We start from the raw sequence: 23777 nt of genomic DNA on the forward strand, positions 1-23777 counted from the left end.
TCATAAAATTGTATCCAGGTGCCCATAAAAGTGTATCCAGGTGTAAGCCTGTAATTTCAGATATTTTTGAGGCTGAGGCAAGAGGATCACAAGTTTGAGGCCAGCCTCAGCAACTAAGGAAGAAGCTGTCTCAAAAATAGAAAGGGCCAGGCTGTGCCTGTAATCCCAAAGGCTTGGGAGGCTGAGGAAGGAGAGTTCAAAGGCAGCCTCAGCAATTTATTGAGGCTCTTAGCAACTCAATGGGACCTTGTCTCTAAATAAAATATATATATAAAAAAAAGGCCTGGGATGTGGTTCGGTGGGTAAGTGCCATTGGTTCAATTCTGGGTACTAAAAAAAAAAAAAAAAAAAAAAGTCTAAAGAAGGGCCACAAAGATCAGACTGCTGTAAAGTAAATAACAGATTATTCTTATTGATTGATTGATTGATTAGGATTGGGGTCTTCCTGGGGCTGGGATAGTGGCTCAGTGGTAGAGTTCTTGCCTCACATGTGTGAAGCACTGGGTTTGATTCTCAGCACCACATATAAATAAATGAATAAAATAAAGGTCCATTAACAACTAAAAGAAAATTTTTTAAAAAATAGGATCTTCCTACATCACCCTGACTATTTCCAACTTCTGGGCTCAAGTAATCCTCCTGTCTCAGCCTCCCAACAACAGGGGACTACAACCTCTTTACCATGCCCCTATTGGTACTGCTAATTTTAATTTTTATTTATTTATTTATTTAAATATTTATTTTTAGTTGTAGTTGGACACAATACCTTCATTTATTTATTTTTATATGGTGCTAAGTATCGAACCCAGGACTTGCACATGCTAGGTGAGCATTCTACCGATGAGCCACAACCCCAGCCCACTGCTTATTTTTAAATAAGCAGCTGCCAGTGATTTCTTAAGCTGTCAGCAAAACAATTAGTCCATTCTTTAGTTTGCAGATTTTTCTTCCCCTTGAACAGCTTTCGCCAATTCCCAAGTTTCCTCTTGCTTGGAAGTCCTCCCTTATGCTTAACGTGTATTCACTCCTGTTGCAGTTACCAGTCTTAGAAAAGGTCACTTCTAATCAGTGCAGACTAATTTTTTTAAAATGTTTTATTTATTTATTTATGTATTTATTTTTAAATATTTATTCTTAAGTTTTTAGGTGGATACAATATCTTTGTTTTACATCTATGTGGTGCTGAGGATCGAACTCAGTGCCTTGTGCATGCTAGGCGAGCACTCTACCACTGAGCCACAACCCCAGGCCCCTGCTTTATTTAAAAAAAAAAAAAAAAAAAAAAAAATATATATATATATATATATATATATATTTAGTAGTTGTGCGTAATATCTTTATTTTATTTATTTATTTTTATGTGGTGCTGACAATCAAACCCAGGGCCTCGCGCGTGAACCCAGGGCCTCCCACGTGCTAAGCGAGAGCTCTACTTCTGAGCCACAACTTCAGCCCTTAATTTTTATTTATTATTATTATTATTATTATTATTATTATTAATTTATTTATTTTTATGTGACGCTGAAGATCAAACCCAGGGCCTTCTACGTGCTAGGCAAAAGCTTTACTGCTGAGCCACAATCTCAGCCCCTAATCTTTGATATAAGTATGTATTTGCTGATCTTCCCATTTGAAATAGAACCTAACCTCTTCTTATCCTGCATTATTTTTGGCTCCATAGAGCTTATATATTTTACTTAATTATTATGTATCTTGGTTCCTTGAACCCTGAATGCATATTCCTTATGGGATTGTTGTCCGATTTGCTCTACGCTTTAGTTCCAGCTACTTAAAAGGCCTAGCACCCATTAGGCGTTTAATAAATTGGTTGCTTTTAGTCAATGAGTGAGCAGAGCACTTGCATACTGACCTTCAGGGGGCGACAGAGAAATTGAATAAAGATGGAAATGAAAGCTTATTACCCCCACCTTAGGGAACGGTTCTGCGAAATTTGAACTCGCTCGGCCACCATAGGGCTTAGGCCGGAAAAGCGCAGCCCCTTCCGGGCGCCGCAGTACGGAAAGACGGCTTTGAGCTGCCGAAAATTGAACACAAGTACTAAGGCACCTCCCTCGTGGGGCTGAGGCTCTGGCCTAGGGTTCCAGGGCTTTGACACTCTGGGCTATCAGTGCGGCTGGTCTGGACGTGTCGGGGCTCTAGCAGGGAGCGTGGGTCGCCATGGCGACGCCTGCAGGGCTGGAGCGCTGGGTTCAGGAGGAGCTGCACTCGGTGCTGGGGCTCAGCGAGCGGCACGTCGCGCAATTCCTGATTGGTACAGCGCAGCGCTGTGCCTCCGCCGAGGATTTTGTGCAGCGCCTACGAGACACCGATACCCTGGACCTCAGCGGGCCGGCCCGGGATTTCGCCCTGAAACTCTGGAACAAGGTGTCGAGCGGGCGGGGCGGGGTGGGGTGGGTGGGGCCTGGCGTGGGAGCCGAGGTAGAGGAGGTGGAACAGGGGAGGGCGCTTTTACCTGCACTAGGGAAGTTGGTCATCCGAGGAGTTAAGTAAGTTCAATTCACAAACATTTGTCTATTGTCCGTTGTCGCCTAGGCACTGAGCCAGGTGCTGATTATCCAGCTCAGTGGAGAAGATGGAAGGTTTAAGTGTAGGGTTAAATACTATAGAGAATTGTTTCTGGAGCTTTAACCTACATATGATTCGTCCAGGACCTTTGCCAAAATGCAGATTAGGTAGCAGTCTTGTGCATTTCTAACAAGTTCCAGGTGATCTGACGGTCAGGAACTACACTTTGCATAGCGAGGTTATAAGAGGTGTGTAGGAAGTGCTGTGGGAGGTTGGAGAGAGGGGAGACGTGATCAGAAAAAGCAGGCCCAAAGATTCCCTGGAATTTGTCAGGTCGAGAATGGGAAAGAGTAAGAGTATATGTAAAAGTGAACTGGTGGACAGGACTGTGCATTTCTTGTCTTGTATTCTTCCTACCTAACAGTTTTCTGCCTTACAGAACAGGTGCTAAGTAAGTGTATATAAGGAGTGAAAGTGGGACTGGGGTTGCAGCTCTGAGGTAGAGCGCTTGCCTAGCATGTGTGAGGCAGTGGGTTCAATCCTCAGCATCACATAAAAATAAATTTTTAAAAATGAAGGTATTGAGTCCATCTACAACTAAAATAAATTAAAAAAAAGTGAAAGTGTTCAGAGAATGGCTGTCCCATATAGTGTTTGATGAGAAATGAGGTTAGAATGTAAGACTGGGCTCGGGGGTAGCCAGCTGGGGCAACAGAGCTAGAGGCCTGAGCTCTGCTGGAGAAGAATCTATCTTACAAGTTTCTGGGAGACAGTGAGGAGAGTAGCAAGGAGACTATGGGTAGGACTGGGAGCAGCCTTCAGAAAAAGTGTAGGAAATGGAAACCTCTCAGGCTGTACAGTGGTAGAGCACTTGTATAGGATGCAGGAAGTCCTGCATTCTATTGCCATAAAATGGGGAGAGAGAGAAAGAAAAGAAAAAGTAAGTTCCATGATGATGTACTATTCACCAGTGAATCCCTGGAGTCTAGTACTCAGGCACGTGACAGGCACTGTCAAAAGTTGCAAAATACCCCTTGAAGTATGTTAGTCCTTTTATAGGAATGCCTTAATCATTGTTAATAATATAGCTATGAGAAAGGCAATTGAGAATTGGGTTTGAGAATGTAAGCTCCATGAGGGCAGACATTTTTGTCTCTTGTTTATTCCCGTATCCCTAGTACTTAGCATGTACCTGATACACGGCACAGGTTTCAATAAATGTTTGTTAAATGGTGACTGAAAGGAAATTCATCAGCTGAAGGGCCCTTTTCAAGTTAATGAACATGGGGTAAAGCCATGTGAAAGAGGGAGATTAAAGGTCAGATTAAGATCAAGTAATTTCTAGCTGGGTGTGGTGGTACATACCTGTACACCTAGTAATTTGGGAGGCTGAGGCAGGAGGATGGCAATTTCAAAGCCAGCCTCAGCGGATAAGTGAGGCACTTAGCAACTCAGTGAGACCCTGTCTCTAAATAAAATATTAAAAAGGTCTGGGAATGTGGCTCAGTGGTTAAGTACCCCTGGGTTCAATTCCTGGTACCAAAAAAAAGCTTCTCACACACCTTTGTTTCATCCTCTGCTGACAGGTTCCAAGGAAGGTGGTGGTAGAAAAGCCAGCTCGGGCAGCGGAGCGAGAGGCCCGAGCCCTACTGGAGAAGAACCGATCATACAAGTTGCTGGAAGACAGTGAGGAAAGTAGTGAGGAAACTGTGGGTAGAACTGGGAGCAGCCTACATAAGAAGCGTAAGAAACGGAAACACCTTAGGAAGAAACACCAGGAGGAGGAGGAAGAAGAGGAAGAAGAGATTCCTGAGACAGGGAAGAACAAGACAGGGTAAGTCAGAAGCAAGGGCAGAGAGGGTGGAGTGAGTGGACAGGGGAATGATAAGCCTTCTGAATGTCTTATTTGATGCCCTGGGCGAGGTACAGGGCAAGCAAACAGCAGACTGAGAAGCCAGAGTCAGAGGATGAGTGGGAACGGACAGAACGGGAGCGCCTTCAGGATCTGGAAGAACGTGATGCTTTTGCTGAGCGGGTCCGGCAGCGAGACAAGGATCGGACTCGCAATGTCCTGGAGAGGTCAGACAAGAAGGTGTGGAGAAGTAGTATATTCTATAAATCCCCTAGGACCTTAGGTGAAATCTTGAAATTAGCTATAATTACAGAGATTATGATCTTTAGAAAGACAAAGAGCTCTCTCCAGTGATGTATTCCTCTCTGTGGTTACAGGACCACTGTGAGTTTTCTGTCTAAGGCAACTCTGTTGTACATAGAAAGCCAGAGATTCCTTACCGAAAGGGAACATTCCTTGTACCCATTCAGAGGGTACATCTGAATGATTCTCATGATTTCAAACGGAAGTGATCATGGGTGTGAGCACTTTTTGACCTCATCTCTGACACTATTGGTTTCTTCTAGGCTTATGAAGAGGCTCAGAAGCGCCTCAAGATGGCCGAGGAAGACCGGAAAGCCATGGTAAGTCCCAGGGTCCAAGAAGCCAAGATCAGGGGACAAAAGGACTTTGTGATGGAGTAGTTAGCCATAGGAAAAAGTTAAACAGGGGCTGGGGATGTGGCTCAAGCGGTAGCTCGCTCGCCTGGTATGCGTGCGGCCCAGGTTCGATCCTCAGCACCACATACCAACAAAAATGTTGTGTCCCCTGAGAACTAAAAAATAAATATTAAAAATTCTCTCTCTCTCTCTCTCTCTCTCTCTCTCTCTCTCTCTCTCCTCACTCTCTCTTTAAAAAAAAAAAAAAAAGTTAAACAAAGGAAGTGCAGTGAGAATGTTGATAGGGGTGATTAAGTCTCTAGATGAGGAGGCTTGGTTGCTAGGAACTCATAAAGATGGACTTAAGTCGTACAGAGAAGGAATCCACCACAAATCCTCCTTTATGCTTTCTTTTTTTGGGGTACTGAAGGAGCACTCAACCTGAGCCACAAGCCCAGCTCTATTTTGTATTTTATTTAGAGACAGGGTCTCGCTGAGTTGCTGAGCGTCTCACTTTGGCTGAGGCTGACTTTGAACTCGTGATTCTCCTTTCTCAGCCTTCTGAGCTGCTGTAATTACAAGGCATGTGCCACCACGCCCGGCTTAAATCCTCCTTGACTCTTTAGAATCAAATCACACTGTATATAATTGAGTGAAACATTAGCTCTCCCTTTTCCTATGACTTAGTGAGACATAAGGCAGCTGGAATGTTGTTGAGGGGGTGGCTAGAGGGCAGGTTCAGGATGCTGTCTCACTGTCCAGGCACATCTCTGCATCTCCAAATACCTTTTCTTTTCTCCTTCCTCCCTCCCTCCCTCTAGGAATTGAATCCTGGGGCACTATATCACAGAGCTATATCCTCAGTCCTTTTTCATTTTGAGACAGTGTCTCACTAAGTTGCTTAGGGCTTTGCTAAATTGCAGAGGCTGGCTTTGAATTTGTGATTCCCCTGCCTCAGCCTCTTGAGTCCCTGGGGTTACAGGCATATGCCACTGTGCCTGGCTCCAATGTCTTTAATAACTACTTTTCCAAACCAGAATACATTCAGGACTCATGTGTTGCATTTGGTTGTTAGGGCCCCTAAGTTTGTTTTGTGTTTTCTCCCTTTTATCTTATACATTTTTCTGCATTTTGTATCTGTCTGATCCTTGTGGTGTTAAGTTTTTCTAAACCCTATACTTCCTTGAAAGTGGAAATTGGGCCTAAATCTTACATGGACTCAAAACAGTTGTGGCTGATGGGGATTAAACTCAGGGACACTCCACTACTGAGCCACATCCCCAGCCCTATTTTGTATTTTATTCAGAAATAGAGTCCTGGGGGTTACAGGCGTATGCCACTGTGCCTGGCTCCAATGTCTTTAATAACTACTTTTTCAAACCAGAATACATTCAGGACTCATGAGTTACTTAGTGGCTTGCTTTTGCTGAGGCTGGCTTTGAATCGCCATCCTCCTGTCTCAGCCTCCTGGGCCACTGGTATTACAGGCATGTGCCACCTTGCCCGGCTATAATTCTTTCTTAAAAGGTGAGGTAAGAACTGGGGCTGTAGCTCAGTGGAAAAGCACTTGCCTAGCATGTGTGAGGCACTGGGTTCGTTCCTCAGCACCACATTAAAAAAAAAAAAAAAAAAAAAAAAAAAAAACCATCGACAAGTAAAGAATATTAAAAAAAAAAGGATATATTTTTATTTCCTTTTAATTACCAATTTTCACATAAGAAGTTTTGTGTAATAGTTATTTCACTGATGATGAAAATTATTTTTCTCATTTTTTTTGTTTTCTGGTCTCGTGAATTATTATTTTTTAATACTTTATAATCTCCTATCATTATTCTTTTTTATGTTCCGATATTGCCAGTTCTCTCTTATCATTGGTCCTAAAAAGCCTGTGTCACAGGTAACCATTAGAAGCCACATTGTAGGGGGAAAGGTTAGTCCTAGAGAGCTAAGTGTCCCTGATTATATTTTGCCTTCTAGAAATACTCTCTTGTGCTATAGTCTCAATTTCTATACATGATCTTTTTTTTTTAAATATTTTTTAGTTGTAGATGGACACAATACCTTTATTATTTTATTTATTTATTTTTATATGGTACTGAGGCTCAAACTCAGTGCCTCACCTGTGCGAGGCAAGCGCTCTACCACTGAGCTACATCCCCAGCCCTGCCTGACTGGGTTTTTTTTTTTGTTTGCTTTTTTTTTTGGTACTAGATATTGAACTCAGGGACACTTGACCACTGAGCTACATCCCCAGCCCTATTTTGTGTTTTGTTTAGAGATAGGGTCGCACTGAGATGCATTGCTGAGGCTGGCTTTGAACTCACGATTCTCCTGTCTCAAGCTCCTGAGGAGCTGGGATTACAGGCATGTGCCACCTGGGATTACAGCTATGCGCCACCATGCCTGGCCCACCTGACTGGTTTTTAATCCCTTCTCTTTGAGTTTAAGATCAGAGCATATAAATTAGGGCTGAAGATTGCCCACAGTTGGCACCCCCAGTAGTTTCCATCTTTGTTTCTCATTTTCAGTTTGAGATCTATGCTTCTAAATACTGGATCATTCTTTTTGTTTTCACCCTTTCCACTTACTTTAGTAAAACAGAATCAAGTATTCAAATAATTGCTGTGATGTATCTATTTTGACAAAGAGTGTGACACTGACCAGAAGGTGCTTCCAACTAGATTCAGCTGCTAGAAGGCAATTTGTGGGGTCAGCATGTGGCATTCCAAAGAAACCCCTTTAGCCAGGTGTGGTGACCACATCTATAATCCTAGCTTTTCAGGAAGCTGAGGGAGGAGTAATGTAAGTTAGAAACCAGCCGGAGAAACTTAGTGAGATCTTGTCTCAAAATAAAAAATAGAAAAGGCTGGGGATATAGCTCAGTGGGAGAGTGACCTTGGGTTCTGTACTGGAAAGAAAAAAAAAAAAAGTACAGTTTTGGGCAAATCTTTTGTTTGCAAGGGAGTGTGAAGGGTCTGTCTTTAGATTCTTACACCTGTTGTCTGGGAATTTTTCATATTGAGAGGTAGCTAGGGAAAGGTGTTGCTGCTCTAGTGAGATGAGGATTTATTTGACTATTCCTTCCTGAACCAGGTCCCTGAACTACGAAAAAAATCCCGCCGAGAATACTTGGCAAAGCGGGAGCGAGAGAAGTTGGAGGATCTGGAGGCAGAGCTGGCTGATGAGGAGTTCCTCTTTGGGGATGTGGAGCTCAGCCGACATGAGCGCAGGGAGCTCAAATACAAACGGCGAGTGCGGGATCTAGCCCGGGAGTACCGGGCAGCTGGTGAGCAGGAGAAGCTGGAGGCCACCAACCGCTACCATATGCCCAAGGAGACCCGAGGACAGGTGCGGTGGTGAGGTGAAACTTTGGAGGGGCAACACCTTGCCTGGCTCTTTACTTCTCTTGCTTTTTGCAGTGGGTGGAGATAATGAAGAGGGAGGTGGGGACTAGGCAGAGAGGGCATCCCCTGTTTTCATGTCCTCATACATCTCCTCTTTGTAGCCAGCTCGTGCTGTGGACCTAGTGGAGGAAGAATCAGGTGCTCCTGGGGAGGAGCAGCGGCGATGGGAGGAGGCCCGTCTAGGGGCAGCATCTTTGAAGTTTGGAGCCCGAGATGCTGCCTCCCAGGAACCCAAATATCAACTGGTGCTGGAGGAGGAGGAGACCATTGAGTTTGTCCGTGCCACTCAGCTTCAGGGTGATGAGGTGAGAGGGAGAGCTTTGAGACATTCTGAGGAGGCCCTGAACTGGCTGTGGGGCTCACAGCCCACCCTCTTTTTCCTTAGGAGCCGTCAGCTCCACCCTCTTCAGCCCAGGCTCAGCAGAAGGAGTCTATCCAGGCTGTCCGCCGAAGCCTCCCTGTGTTCCCGTTTCGAGAGGAACTCCTGGCTGCCATTGCAAATCATCAAGTCCTCATCATTGAAGGCGAGACAGGCTCTGGGAAGACCACCCAAATCCCACAGTACCTTTTTGAAGAGGTATGGTCATCAGACTCTCCAGGTCCCAGGCCCAGGGCATTGATGAGCATAATACTCATCATTGAGCTCCTTTACATGATATTTAAGTCTTATTTCCCTGGCTTTTCCTGTTAAATCATGAGGATCTTGAGAATAAACAGCAGATCCTTTTTGCATTTCTATTCTTATTTTCTGCTGTGTAATTTATGCCTTGGAGATGTTCAGATTGGAAGGATGTATAGACAGATAGATGGAGTGTGGTGTGGTGCCCTGTCCTTGGTAACCTAAAGAGTAGGACTACAGGGCTGGCTGAGCACCTCCTTAGAGAACCTTCTGTTTGTCATCCTATCTGTTTGTCCTTCTTTTCTGATTTTCATCTTCTGTCCACTGTTTCCTTTCCTCCTGCCCCACCTGGCTTTTATAACTTCTTTCTCTGAATTGTGATTGGGCCTCAGGGGCCATATTTAGCAAAGGAAAACCTTCTACCACAGAGCTATTGGAACCTTCTTTCTTCCTTGTCATTCAGGGTTACACAAAGAAGGGTATGAAAATTGCCTGCACTCAGCCCCGGAGAGTTGCAGCCATGAGTGTAGCTGCCCGAGTGGCTCGGGAGATGGGTGTGAAGCTTGGGAATGAGGTGAGACTCTGGGGACTCATGGGTGAGGGGAACCCCTAGGATCTGGGATTCAGTCCACACTTTCCTTATATCATAGGTCTGGGTATTGGTCCTTCTTCCTCTGTCCCTGAGTTCCCCAAGGGGAATTCCAGCCCCCTCTTGGTCACCAATGGCCCCTTAACCAGGTTGGCTACAGCATCCGATTTGAGGATTGCACATCAGAGCGAACAGTTCTCCGCTACATGACAGATGGGATGCTTCTCCGGGAGTTCCTTTCTGAGCCTGACCTGGCAAGTTACAGGTACATCATACAGGCTCTTGCCCCTCTGAGGAGAGCCACCTGTCTTCTCTTCCCTGTGTCCTGCTGCCCGCTCCCCCTCAGTGACTTCCTGTATCATTTAATCTCTTTCTTTCCATCTGGCTAATTTGGCCATTGAGTTCTGATTAACCCACCATGTCTTGAATCTGTGTGGTTCCAATGGTCCTAGAGCTGACCTGCAGGTCCATGGAGTTGGGGCTGGAGAAAAGAATAGATTGCAGAGAAAACCTGCCCCATTGCCTATTCATTTCCAGAGTTCACGAAATCAGGATGGTGGAGTGGTGCTATGGGGACTTGAATTGTATGAGTCGACCATTTGAAGACACCCAGGATGTTCAGATTGGAGGAAAAAAGCTTAGGACATATGCTGGTTTTTTCAAAATATGTGAAGGGCTGTTACATGGTTAAGAAGGATTACGCTTGTTTTACATTACACCAGAGGTCACCACTTGGAACCATGGGGTGGATACAGGGAGATAGATCAGCTCAATATCAAGAGCCATGTAACCCTCATAAGGGCAGAGATTATAGGGGTTGTCAGAGTGCCTGGACCCTGGCTCTAGGTCCTTAGCCCACATCTCAAGGTGGCTTGGTCTGTCACCACTGAGCTCTTAATCCTGGAGATGGCCAAGCAAGGGTTGAATGAAGGGGAGAAGGTATTCTTGGATGAGAGGGGTATGTGGGGTGAGCTGGTCAAGCAGTATGTGCATTTGCACCTTTTCAGTGGGTGGACTTTCAGATCTTGGAGAATCACAGTGGAGAACTTAATACAGTTATGATTTGATCCTTCACAGGTTTTGCAAAAATCTCTGGGAACCTATGGGAGACCAGGTATTGCAAGACTGTCTAGGGTGTGGGGTTTCCCCATGGAGCCAGCCTACTTTATGAAATGGCTGAGACTTTACATTCAGTCAGGGCTAGGCACAGAATAGTGGGGATTGGGGGAGGTGAGCTCCTGTGGTCTTGGCTGCCACCCAGAAAACCAAAAAAGGTGTAATACAAATAATTCAGGCAAAAACCAAGGCATCTGTGCAGTCCTCTGAAATCTAGGGTAGAAACATTCTCCTTCTAGAGAAGGAGCAGCAGTCACCCCACGGGTCCCTGGGAGTTGCTAGGATGTTTATGTCCTGGCAGCTCAGGTCTTTGTGTTCATCTCTAGCCTCCCTTGTTGAAAAGAGTCCTGCCCTCAGTTTTTTTTTTAATTTTATTTTTTATTCTAATTTGTTATATATGACAGCAGAATGCATTACAGTTCATATTACACATATAGAGTACATTTTTTCATATCTCTGGTTGTACACAAAGTGTAGTCACACCATTTGTGTCTTCATACATGTGCTTAGGGAAATGATGTCCAACTCATTCCACCATCTTTTTTTACACCCTTTGCCCCTCCCCCCTTTGTTCTATCTAGCAAGTATATCCTTACTTCTGCTTTCTCCAGTAAGGGCAGCTGCTGGCACTAAGCAGACTCTTTTTTGTTTGTTTTTGTGGTACCAAGGATTGAACCCAAGGATAGTTTCCCATCAGGTACATACCCCAGGCCTTTTTGGTATTTTTAAATTTTGAAATAGGGACTCACTAACTTGCCAGACTGGTCTTGAACTTGAGGCAGAACTCCTTCTGCCTCTGCCTCAAGTCTCCTGAGAAGCTGAGATTACAGGGGTGTGCCACTGTGCCAGACATCTAAGGAAACTCTTGACTCTGATTCAGAAATGTCTGACTTGTCACAGCCTCTACCTCTAGCCTTTACATTATGGCCACTTTTTAAAAATCTTTTTGTTTTTTATTTTTTTGTAGTTGTAGATGGATAGCATGCCTTTATTTTATTTATTTACTTTTATGTGGTGCTAAGGATCAAACCCAGTGCCTCACACATGCTAGGCAAGTGCTCTGCCACTGAGCTACAGCCCCAGCCACATCTTGGCCACTTCTATCTGCCAATGCTGGGATAATTCGTACACTACCAGTGCCAGGCCTTTCCTAACCTTCTGCTGGTCTTACATAACTGAGAGGCTTGGCTATTCCTTAGAACCCCTGCCCCCGCATTCATTTTTGGGTCTTTTAGTTCCATGGCGTCCCTTTCCTCCAGGGGCCTGGTGTCCAAACCTGCATTGCCTAGCTTTCCTCCCTCACTTTCCCCCTATTTCTCCCCCAGTGTGGTCATGGTTGATGAAGCTCATGAGCGGACCCTACACACAGACATTCTCTTTGGGTTAATCAAGGATGTTGCTCGCTTCCGACCTGAGCTCAAGGTCTTGGTAGCCTCTGCCACACTGGATACTGCCCGTTTTTCCACATTCTTTGATGATGCCCCCGTCTTCCGGATTCCTGGACGCAGATTTCCAGTTGACATCTTCTATACCAAGGTGCCCCCTCGGGGAGGATGGGCTTGAGTCTGAGGCAAGAAACTGGGGCCTTTGGAGGAGGTTATCCCAAGGAGGCAAGGGTACAATTGAAAGTTTAAAGGGAACTGGGATAAAGTTATAATGAATTGGGAGAAGTGTGTCTGAGCGAGTGGCCATCCTGTGACACCATGTCTTCTCCCTTTCCAGGCTCCAGAGGCTGACTACCTAGAAGCCTGTGTTGTATCTGTACTTCAGATCCATGTGACCCAGCCACCTGGGGATATCCTGGTCTTCCTGACAGGACAGGTATGCGACATGGTAGAAAGGAGATGATGTATACCAGGGAAAGACTGGGCCGGCCTATTGGCCTCTGTGACTCTAGGACCCCTGTTGCTCTCCCATCCCAAATCCAGGAGGAGATTGAGGCTGCCTGTGAGATGCTCCAGGATCGTTGCCGCCGCTTGGGCTCAAAAATTCGGGAGCTCCTGGTGCTGCCCATTTATGCCAACCTGCCCTCTGACATGCAGGCTCGAATTTTTCAACCCACACCACCTGGGGCACGAAAGGTAAGTTGAAGAAACCTCCATTCTTCCATGCTAGAATTCACACAGTGTGTAGTGAAACAGAGTCTATACATCCCCCATATAAGGCATGTGCTGGGCTTTGCTACAGAAACTAAGGAGCAGCCAGTCCCTTACTTCTGGGGCTGGAGAGAGAATGAATATGATGTGAACCGAGAAACAGCTAAGTGCATGATTCAGGGAGTAAATACTATAGAGATTCAGAAGAGAAGGGAAGCTCTTGGTGAGCCAAGAGGAAGAATTTGATATGGGCCTTTAAGAAAAATGATTGGGGACTGGGCACAGTGGTTCATTCAGGCCTGTAATCCCCGGTACTTGGGAGACTGAGGCAGGAGGATATAAAGTTGGAAGTTAGCCTCAACAACTTAGCAAGATGCTATCTTAAAATAAAAAGTAAAAAAGGGCTGACTGGGCTGGAGTTGTGGCTCAGTAGTAGAGTGCTCGCCTCGCATGTCTGAGACCCTGGGTTCGATCCTCAGCACCACATAAAATAAATAAATAGACAAAATAAAGATATTGTGGTCGTGCATAACTAACAAAATTTTTAAAAGTGGGGGCTGAGGATGTCACTCAATAGTAGAGTACCCCTGGTTCCATCTTTAGTGCCCTGCCCCCAAAAAACTGTGACTGGGGAAATAGAGGAAGGCCCAAGATGTATTTGATGTCAGAGTGGAATTAGTAGACTTAGTGGGGTGTTCATGTGGTACAGCAGAGAGCCAAGACCAGATCAACTGTGGGCCATGATGAAGGAGGACCTCTGATGGCAGGCAAAAGAGTTGGACTTTAGACAGGTGAGTGGCAATCAAAAGATTTTGAACAGAGATTTCATTCAACAAATGTTTAATGAGGGGCTGAATGTGTGGCTTAGTGGTAGAGCACTTGCCTAATATGCTCAAGACCCTGGATTCCTTCCCCAGTGACCCTCCCCCTCCAAAAAAAAATGCATTCTTCCTGTGTGCCAGGAGATGAGGATACAGTGATAAGCAAAACAAAGTCTCTAGCCTCCCAGAACTTCAATTTAATGGGAGGAGACAGTGGACCCTTAAATACATAATTTCAGTTTGTAGCAAGTGGTATAATATGTCAACTTGTGGGAATTGTTATGAAGAGATACAAAACAGCATAGGAAGACAGAAAGTGACTCTGGGGAGTGAGGGTGAGAAAATAGCAAGAAGTTATTTTTCTTGGGTGTAGAGAAACCTCCAGTGCGGTGAAGGTGAAGCAGATGCTGAATGAGGGGAGGGAGAGAGCCAAGCTTCTTGTGGGAGAAGAGTGCTGCATAGAGGCAGCAGCTGATGCAAATCTCTAGATGGTGAAAGGCTCTGTGACTCAGACTTCAAGGGGCTTGGATTTAATTCTAGAATGGGATGGGAAGCCATGGAAGGATTAGGGAGTAATATGATGGGTTTATATTTTAAAAGGACCATTCTGGATGCCACATGATAGAGGGTAGGAGACTGGTTTAGAGGCTGTTACAGAAAGTGATGTATGAAGATGAATATGAAAGTGGTGGTGGGGAAGATGGGAAAAGAACCTGGACACTCCCATCTCCAACCTCAGGGTGGAGGGGGAACCCTAAATCCTTTTTCCATTTCCTTTCTGCATTGTGTCCTTGCTGACTCTCCTTGCTTTCTTCTCTTTCCCCTTCTCCTGTCCTTGTCCCCCTCTTCTGATGTTGACCACTAATTCTGTCAGCTCCTGCTCCTCATTGTATCTACTTCTCTACTCTTAGTTTTCCAGGATAATTTTTTTCATGAGTAAAATAACCACATCCTTTCACTCAGGTGGTTGTGGCAACAAACATTGCTGAGACTTCACTCACCATTGAGGGCATCATTTATGTGCTGGATCCAGGGTTCTGTAAGCAGAAGAGCTACAATCCCCGCACAGGCATGGAGTCGCTCACTGTCACACCCTGCAGCAAGGTCAGCCTGGGTCTCCATGGGTAGAGAAAGGTGGAATTATCCCACAGGGGAAGTCCATCTCAGGAGCTGCTTAGAGAATGGGGGATAATAAGCATTTTGTATTTTCCCAGATGACTTGTGTAAATATTGCTTTTTCTCTTTTCCCTGACCAAATCATCAGCTAGCCTCTTCTTTCTAGGCCTCAGCCAATCAGCGGGCTGGCCGGGCAGGTAGGGTTGCTGCAGGGAAGTGCTTCCGCCTATATACAGCCTGGGCCTATCAGCATGAGCTGGAGGAGACCACAGTGCCTGAGATCCAGAGGACTAGCCTGGGCAATGTTGTACTGCTGCTCAAGAGCTTAGGTGATTGGGCTTCCTGAAAGAGGGAGGGAGGGGAGCCAGAGTCACTGGTTCCTGTGTGGGAACTCTGTTGTATGCTTCACACATTTCTCTAGGGATCCATGACCTAATGCACTTTGATTTCCTGGACCCTCCACCATATGAGACCCTACTGCTAGCTTTGGAGCAGCTGTACGCTCTGGGAGCCCTCAATCACCTGGGGGAGCTCACCACGGTGAGGAGGAGGGCAGCATGGACTGGGGCAGGTCAAAGGAAGGGGTTGGGGTGCCCCAAGGATCCCTGTCATGATGGAAGGAAATCTGAGGGAATTCTGGCCTAAACTCTCTTTCCTCTCCTTAGTCTGGACGAAAGATGGCAGAGCTGCCAGTGGACCCCATGTTATCAAAAATGATCTTGGCTTCTGAGAAGTAAGCACTCATACCCTTTCTGGCCCCTAAACACAAATCAATCATACCTCCCCTGTTTTGGGGGATATCTTTTTCTCTTTCTCTTTTTTTCTGTCATAATATTATATAACAGATAAGTTATTAGAGAACTATGATTGTCTTTCCACCCACCCACTTTCTGGTTTTGGTACTGAGGATGAAATCCAGGGCCTTGACATACCTACTAGGCAAGCACTCTATCACTGAGCTGCACCCCCAGCCCTTTATTTATTTATTTATCTAGGTACTGAGGGTTGAACCCAGGGATTCTTCACCACTGGGCTACATTCCCAGCCTGCTGAGGCTGGCCTCGAACTTATAATCCTCCTGCCTCAGCCTCCTGAATTGCTGGAATGACAGAGGTGTGCCACCATGCCTGGCTCCTTAGTGCCCCTTTTTTGTGGGGGGGGGTACCAGAGATTAAACTCAGGCACTCGGCCACTGAGCCACATCCCCAGCCCTATTTTGTATTTTATTTAAAGACAGAGTCTCACTGAGTTGCTTAGTGCCTCACTTTTGCTGAGGCTGGCTTCGGACTCTTGATTGTCCTGCCTCAGCCTCCCGAGCTGCTGGGATTACAGGTGTGCACCACCATGCTCAGGTCTTAGTGTCCTTTTTGAGGTCCATAGGGGTTTATATAAAACACTGTCCTGTCCTTGTTCTTATTAAATTGACAGAGAAAACCTAGGAGTATGAACAAAAGTGGAAGATTTCCATCTATGAGATGTGCTAATCGAGATTGCTTTTGGAACTTGCTGATTCCTAAAATTTCAAACTGAGACATTTAGATATAGCTGTGGGAGACCACCTTTAAATGCTATTCCTGTGTTGTGGTTGAGGTCAGAAATATTTCCTCAAGTCACATGATGCACACCTTGCTCAGAAGTCCCAGTGCTTCCTGCCTCTGCCTCCATGCATTTCATTTTATGCAATTGTTTCACCTATGGCTCCCCCTCCTGGACTCCTGCTGCTACTGCTGCTGCTAGAATCTGCTGTCTGATGTATAGCTACTCTCCTAACGGCTTCCCCATCACAGCAATCAGTTTTCCCCTGTGTGTCTGTTCCTAGGTGTTTTTTTTTTTTTTCTTGATTTTTTTTTTATATCTTTATTTTATTTATTTATTTTTATGTGGTGCTGAGGATTGAACCCAGGGCCTCACACATGCTAAATGAGTGCTCTACCACTGAGCCACAATCCCACCCCTCCTAGGTGTTTTGCTTTGACCTTTTGTCCTTTTCGGTCCTGCTCAGGTACAGCTGTTCAGAGGAGATCCTGACAGTGGCTGCCATGCTCTCTGTCAACAACTCCATCTTCTACAGACCCAAAGATAAGGTTGTCCATGCTGACAATGCCCGAGTCAACTTCTTCCTCCCTGGTGGGGACCACCTGGTTCTGCTAAACGTGTATACACAGGTCACTGGTCTTGGGTGAATGGGAATGAGGGAGAAGTGGGAGTGGGGGTTCTAGTCTACTATATACTTAATGCCTCCTACACCTCTTTTCTTTTGAACCCTTTTCACAGTGGGCTGAGAGTGGCTACTCTTCCCAGTGGTGTTATGAGAACTTTGTACAGTTCAGATCTATGCGCCGAGCCCGGGATGTGCGGGAACAGCTAGAGGGGCTCTTGGAGCGAGTAGAAGTCGGTCTGAGTTCCTGCCAAGGGGACTATATCCGTGTACGCAAGGTCAGTGTTGTCCACTCAGAACCTACTGGGGGGTGTGCAGCAGTTCCCCAGCCTGAGCTTTTCCCCTTATGCAAAACATTCTCCAAAACTTTTTCTTCAGACTAGTTTATTCTCAGTGGGTTCTTCACACATTTCTTACCTTTCTAGTTCTCCCAAAGTCTGAACTAGGAAGGTGGTGAGTGCCAAGGGTCCCCTAGGCCTGCCTTTCTAGTTGATTTTCTTTCTGGACTACTCCTTAGGCTATCACTGCTGGCTACTTTTACCACACAGCACGGCTGACACGTAGTGGCTATCGCACTGTGAAACAGCAGCAGACAGTGTTCATTCATCCCAACTCTTCCCTCTTCGAGCAACAGCCACGCTGGCTGCTCTACCATGAACTTGTCTTGACCACCAAGGAGTTCATGAGACAGGTAAGGGACCATCCCAGAGATTGTATGGGGAAATTGTGCTGGCAAGGTAAGAACCCGGGTTCAAGTTGCTAGGACTGGCACAATAACAGGAAAATAAATTGTTTAAGGTAGGATCAAGCCATTCTAATAGCTTCTCAGCGCCTTGCAAGATCTGAGAACTATACTTCATTCAGTATTTGTGAGCTGGGCACACTGGAATATACCTGTAACCCCAGTGACTCAGGAGGATCACAAGTTCGAGGCCAGCCTTAGCAACTTAGTAAGACCCTGTCTCAAAAAATAAAAAGGGCTAGGGATATATTTCAGTGGTTAAGTACCCCTGATTTTCAATCCTCGGTATGTGTCTGTGTGTGTAAATAAATATTTGCCCACTGTCTCAGTGTTTTAAGATACTGGGCTATAATGGCAAACAAAGCAGACGTAGTCTGTCCTCACAGAATATACTTTATTTAGTCTCTTTGTTCTAGGCTTTTCTTAGGGATAGCTTACTTGATATCTTAAGTACATGTAGAGGTGTGTTTGCCTTTTGGGTATACAGCCAGGTACCTTTTCCTTTAGCTCTTCAGTCAAAAGGGAAAGAGGTACAGTATCATGAACTGAAATTGAATTCCATGCATGTATGAGTTAGGATGAACCCAACTGCTATGTATAACTATAAAACACCTCCCCGCTGCAAAAAAAAAGAAAGAGAACATTTGTTTGACCACATACACTTAAGATTCCTGATTGGGGGCTGGGGTTAAAGCTCAGTGGTAGAGCACTTGCCTAGCAAGTGTGAGGCACCAAGTTCAATCCTCAGCACCATATATAAATAAGCAAAATAAAGGCCCATTGACAACTAAAAAAAATTTTTTTAATACCCTTATTTTGTTTATTTATTAATTTTTTAAAAAAATATTTATTTATTTTAGTTATCAGCGGACACAACATCTTTGTTTTGTATGTGGTGCTGGAGATCGAACCCGGGCCGCACGCATGCCAGGCCAGCGTGCTACCGCTTGAGCCACATCCCCAACCTATTTATTAATTTTTATGTGGTGCTAAGGATCGAACCCAGGGCCTTGCATGTGCTAGGCAAGTGCTCTACCACTGAGCTACAACACCAGCCTTCTTTTTTTTCTTTTAAAAAAATTCCTAATTGGACAGAAGGGAATACTACTGATACTTTCTGTTTATTCTAGGTATTGGAGATTGAGAGCAGCTGGCTTCTGGAAGTGGCTCCCCATTATTATAAGGCCAAAGAGCTAGAAGATCCTCATGCTAAGAAAATGCCCAAAAAAATAGGCAAGACACGAGAAGAACTAGGGTAGAGAAAAGGACACAGATGGAACCTGACACCAGCTCCTCCTTTTCCTTCCATATATTATTTAATATCTACTAAATAAAATTATTTTTGGAATAAATCTTGTGGAAACTTTTGAAGTCCAGAGAAAGTGACATCAAATCCATCCCATATTGTTACTTTATTATTTACAAGTTAAATTACACAGCAGCTTTACACAGCATGAGATGGAGAGGAAGGAGAGAAAAGGAAAAGCAGCTGGCTCAAGATTCTTGGCCACCTCCACCTCCTTCTCTTGTGCGTAGCAAAGTCTTCAGTGCTGCTTCCCTCTCAGTTCTTGGCTCAGGCCTTGGAACACACGTGTACGTTGGGTTCTGGTTCTGACAGCCCCAGGGCCACCAAGGCTCCCATTAGCAGCTTCTTTACAGGCGTTGAGGGTGAGTGTGAAGGCATCAGCTGCAGGAAGAGCGGTTAATGCCAGTTGGGGAGGGGCACACAAATGTTCCTTTTATCTTAGCCCCAAGACTCACCTTGTCTAGACGATGTCGACAAATGAGACCGCTGGAATTCAGGTAGAAGGTGGAATAGGCATCGTAGGTCCTGGTGATGGGGGAGAGAGGCTTACTTAGGGAGAAGGTCCCTGGTCCCTAAGCTTAACTCAAGCATTTGTTCAAATGAGGAGTTATTAAGTTTTATTATGTATTAGATCACCTGAGGGAACTTTTAGAAATTGCAAAGCTGAGGTTGCACCTTGAGCAATTAAATTGAACGGTCTGGCACCAATATCAAAAGATCCTTAGGTGATTCCAATGTTCAGTAAGTCAGTACCTATACTATAGGCCAGGTAAAGGTACCTGAAGAAATAGAAATTCAGGTTTCTCACTGAAATTCAGGGTCTCACTGAATTGCTTAGCACCTTGCTAAGTTGCTGAGGCTGGCTTTGAACTCGGGATTCTCCTGCCTCAGCCTCCTGAGCTGCTGGGATTACAGGCATGTGCCACTGTGCCTGGCCCAGAGGTTTCTTAATATATTCAAAATCCTTATTGTTTTTGCTATAGAATAAAACAGATCCCTCAAGTGAGGGCAACTCACGGATTGGAGACTAGATAGTCAAAGTCTTAAAAGGTAAGATAAGGAACTGATTATAGTTTGGATCTTCTCCCATTTCTCTTACCGGTAAAGTTCCTCTTTGTCACGCTTGTAGAAACGCAAAAAGAGCATGTAAATGGGAAGTCCTATGAGCCGCCAGCGGGCTTGTAGGGTCCAATTCTCAGGGTGGCGGGTCAGCTGTAGAACCTCCAACCGAAGTTGTGCAAAATAGTTCCAGGCCAAGAAGCGGCAGAGGGTCAGTGACAGAATGTACCATGTCCGGCCCCTATGAAAAAATGATGGGAAAGAAATCTCCACAATGACAGAATCAGAAAAACAAACTGGCTTCTGTCACAGGAATGGCAGACACTTGTGAGAAGCTATCCAGAATCCAAGAAGTAAAAAAGAGTCAAGTGTATAGCATTGGGTCCTTTTCCCTTCCCAGCCTTACCCATGACAATTCTTACTTGGTACGTATGCTCAGAATCTCATTGATAAATTCCACATCAGATGAATAGAGAGTATAGTCATGGGAGTGAAGGAAGAGGTTGGGAAGCTAGGTGGAAGAAGAGATATGAACTCAGTAGAAAATAAAGATGATCCAATTTCTCAGTTTTCTATTTTTAGGGCCGCCTTATCCCCTCTGAGTGAAAGGTCATCTCTTTCTACGTTTGACCTCCCTTAATCTCAATAAAAGAGCATCTTTTTCCTTGGGAAAATGTTCACAGCACAGTTCTATGCCTGCCTAATGGTTCTAAGATAGTCCAATTGACTAAACTATTTTTAAGGATTATTTATATTCTTTTCCACTACAGATGAAGACCACTCTTGAACTGACTTACCTCTTGTCTCAGTCTCTCATACATGACAGCCAGGTGTTCCTCCATACTAGGATCTCCTGATGGGGTGGTAGGGGAAGGATGGGCAGTTCCAGGGGCTTGGAAAGGTGTCAAAGCCCCAGGATATGGGCAGGGAGGTCCCTCAAAAAGGCTCCGAAGTCCATCTAAGCAGCGGCTGTGCAACTCTGGTCCTGGTCCCTCCTCCCCCTTTCCTGGAGGGAGAACTACCCACGGTGAGTTGAGGGCCTGGATCTGAGGGAGAGGTAGTAGACAAGGCCTGGGGACAGGCTGGGAGGGAGGATGTGGGAGTCGAGGGGACCACAGAAGAGGAGAAGATGGGGAAGTGGTGGTTGTGGAGTGGGGCCAAAGGGGTGGGAATGGTAGAGTCCGAGAAGAAATCTGGTCCTAAGGAGACAGAACAAGAGAAAAAGGTAAGAATCCAGTTGCCTCATAAACAGGCTTCCAATCCCACCTACTACTACTGACAGAGGAGCTGAGACTTGCTAGAAGAAAAAAAGGTACAGATTCACTTCCATCTCTATTGAAAATGGGAGAAAATAGTTTGATGTGCCACAGGTACTAGTAACTCCCTCAATTAATAGCAAATGCCTTTACATTAATATTCCAACATTGGGGGCTGGGGATGTGGCTCAAGCGGTAGCGCGCTTGCCTGCCATGCATGCGGCCCGGGTTCAATCCTCAGCACCACATACCAACAAAGATGTTGTGTCCGCCGAAAACTAAAAAATAAATATTAAAAAATTCTCTCTCTCTCTCTCTTTAAAAAAAAAAAAACACTAAACATAAAGAAAAGATTGAGAAGTTGAACTTCATTAAAATTAAAAACTTTGTCAAAAAGACATTTTTTAAAAAAAAAATATTCCAACATTGGCTGGGAGCCATGGTGCACTCCTGTAATCCCAGCAGTCTGGGAGACTGAGGCAGGAGGTTTGTGAGTTCAAAGCCAGCCTCAGCAATTTATCGAAGCCCTAAACAACTCAGCAAAAACCCTGTCTCTAAATAAAATACAAAAAAGGGCTGGGGATGTGGTGTGGCTCAGTAGTCAAATGCCCTGGGTTCAATCCCCAGCACCAAAAACCAAAAAACAAAACAACCAATACTAAGTCCCAGGGGCTAGTTTCACCTCTCTTATAGTAAGGATCATATGAGAATAGATATTTAGTAAATGAATAATAGGTTTGATTGTGCTCTGAGTGAAAATGATGTAGTCTACAAGACATCTCCATAATTTAATATGCCAGGTAAATGTAGCACAGGGAAAAGAACATAGGACTGAAGCTAGGAATCCGAGTTCCCATTTTATTGTGCACTTTCATCCCTATACCTCAGTTTCTTATAAATAAGGATGATGAAGCCTCATTAGGTTTTATAAGATATTAATGAATGTAAATAAAACTTCGTCACCCATAAAATAGAACGTAAATGAAAGCTATTATTTCAGTGCCACTATTATTTATGCCACTAAATGGCATAAACATCCCAGTAGACTATTAAAGGATGAACTTCATTTCCCGGTTTACTAACGTTGAAACTGAGAAGATGGGAAGTCACCCACTAAGGTTTGACCGAGTCTCGGCTCCCAAGGAATCCCCTGGGAGTTTCACTTCCCGGAGGGCTGGTGGGCCGTGCGGGTACCTCAGTCCCCAGACAGTGACCCAGAGGCGCGTCTCTGCTGGGGGCGTGGCCATGTTGCCCGCCCATGCACAGGGGTCTGAATTGGGTCCACTGGGTCGGTTTTCCTGCCGGGACCACTCTCCAGATGCAGGATGTGCGGACTGCACAGCACGGCCTGCGGTCCTGGTCCGGGCTGACGAACTCCCTGCGGCGCTGCAGCCGGGATTCGAGCCTCTGCCCCTGCCCTTCAAATCACCTCCACGCACAGGTAATCAAAGAGTCTCGGGCGCAACAGAGTCGCTCCAGGCTGCCTGGACGTTGACCACGCTCTCCCGCTCTCAGGGCAGAGCTAACAAGCCCCGGCACCAGCCGCGCAGAGGCTCTTACCCATGCCTGCGACCCCAGACCCCTCCACACGCCAACCCATACAGGTGGGAAGGGGCAGGGGGTGCCATTGCGCCTGCGCGGAACCCGGCGCGCGCTCCGCCCCACGCACCGGCTCTGAGAAGGGTCTCTCCCCGCCCCCTCTCCTCCCCTCCCGTCTTTCCTCTGCTCTCACCTGGGGTCGAGCCTGGTAGGCGCGAAGGCAGGGGCCGAGACGCTGGGCTGCCCCCCGGCTGGGGTGGTACATGATCTTCCGGGAATGGAGAGGGCGCCTCCCAAGTTCAGCCTCCAGCCTCCGGCCTCCTTACAGGGGTGAGCGTGCCCCAGAGCCGGCTTCGTGAAGGGGAAAGGAGGGGGGGGAAGGGGCTGAGGGGAGGAAAACGGAGATGTTGCGCGCTTGCGCACTGCAGGCTCCAGGGAAGCAGCTGCGCTCTGTTCGCCGTTAAGTGCGCCTGCGCTCGCCAGACCGACGCTACCTTATGGCGCTTGCGCAGCGAATTAGCGGCACTGAACTGTACAAGTGCCTGTGGCACTTGCGCAGCAACCTAGGCGAGGATGCGGCTGAACCGTGTGAGAGGGGAAGAGTGGGGACAGAGAAGGAGAGGAGCACCTTTAAGAGGGAGGCTTGAATCTGCTGAATCACCAGTTTGATTTAAGGGTTCACGTAAAAGATACCCACTATGAAGAGAGGGCATATGTGCCAGGGCAGTATTCAGTGTGAAGAAAAAGCTTGGAAGGAACCATCAAGGTAACCAGGAAATTGGATTTTAAGACTCAGAAACCAAACTAGATCAAACTAGGTATGATTGCTTATAATTGCAAAAGTGAACAAAGAAACAAAATCCAAGCTGAACCGAGGTGAGATATGACATTACCAATTGGTGAGAAGAATGTATTTGTGGTACATATTTGTAGTTCTGCT

At 45.8% G+C, this 23777-nt stretch overlaps 2 protein-coding genes across 3 annotated transcripts; one reads left to right on the forward strand and one right to left on the reverse strand.

The window, feature by feature from the left end:
* The first annotated feature begins 2017 nt into the window (after positions 1 to 2017).
* Dhx16 (DEAH-box helicase 16) lies at positions 2018 to 18999 on the forward strand. The gene is made up of 20 exons (XM_026414304.2): positions 2018 to 2385; positions 4113 to 4360; positions 4456 to 4618; positions 4945 to 5001; positions 8110 to 8364; positions 8522 to 8725; positions 8806 to 8997; positions 9503 to 9613; positions 9778 to 9893; positions 12070 to 12280; positions 12467 to 12565; positions 12673 to 12825; positions 14625 to 14765; positions 14944 to 15106; positions 15199 to 15317; positions 15443 to 15510; positions 16780 to 16942; positions 17052 to 17213; positions 17453 to 17626; positions 18808 to 18999. The coding sequence occupies exons 1-20, from the start codon at positions 2179 to 2181 to the stop codon at positions 18934 to 18936; spliced, it is 3135 nt and encodes a 1044-aa protein (XP_026270089.1). The 5' UTR covers positions 2018 to 2178; the 3' UTR covers positions 18937 to 18999.
* Positions 19000 to 19070: 71 nt separating this feature from the next.
* Positions 19071 to 23267, reverse strand: C8H6orf136 (chromosome 8 C6orf136 homolog). 2 transcript variants are annotated; one of them, XM_026414305.2, is made up of 6 exons: positions 23031 to 23267; positions 20840 to 21241; positions 20465 to 20553; positions 20083 to 20283; positions 19439 to 19508; positions 19071 to 19364 (listed from the first exon to the last, which is right to left on the reverse strand). In XM_026414305.2, exons 1-6 carry the CDS (start codon positions 23100 to 23102, stop codon positions 19251 to 19253), a joined length of 948 nt encoding a protein of 315 aa, XP_026270090.1. In that variant the 5' UTR covers positions 23103 to 23267; the 3' UTR covers positions 19071 to 19250. The 2 variants fall into 2 exon arrangements, with proteins under 2 accessions (XP_026270090.1, XP_077657958.1); XM_077801832.1 differs by lacking the exon at positions 23031 to 23267 and adding an exon at positions 22493 to 22881.
* Positions 23268 to 23777: the final 510 nt, after the last annotated feature.

This window comes from Urocitellus parryii, chromosome 8 (genome assembly GCF_045843805.1).
Source record: "Urocitellus parryii isolate mUroPar1 chromosome 8, mUroPar1.hap1, whole genome shotgun sequence".
Lineage (NCBI taxonomy): Eukaryota > Metazoa > Chordata > Mammalia > Rodentia > Sciuridae > Urocitellus > Urocitellus parryii.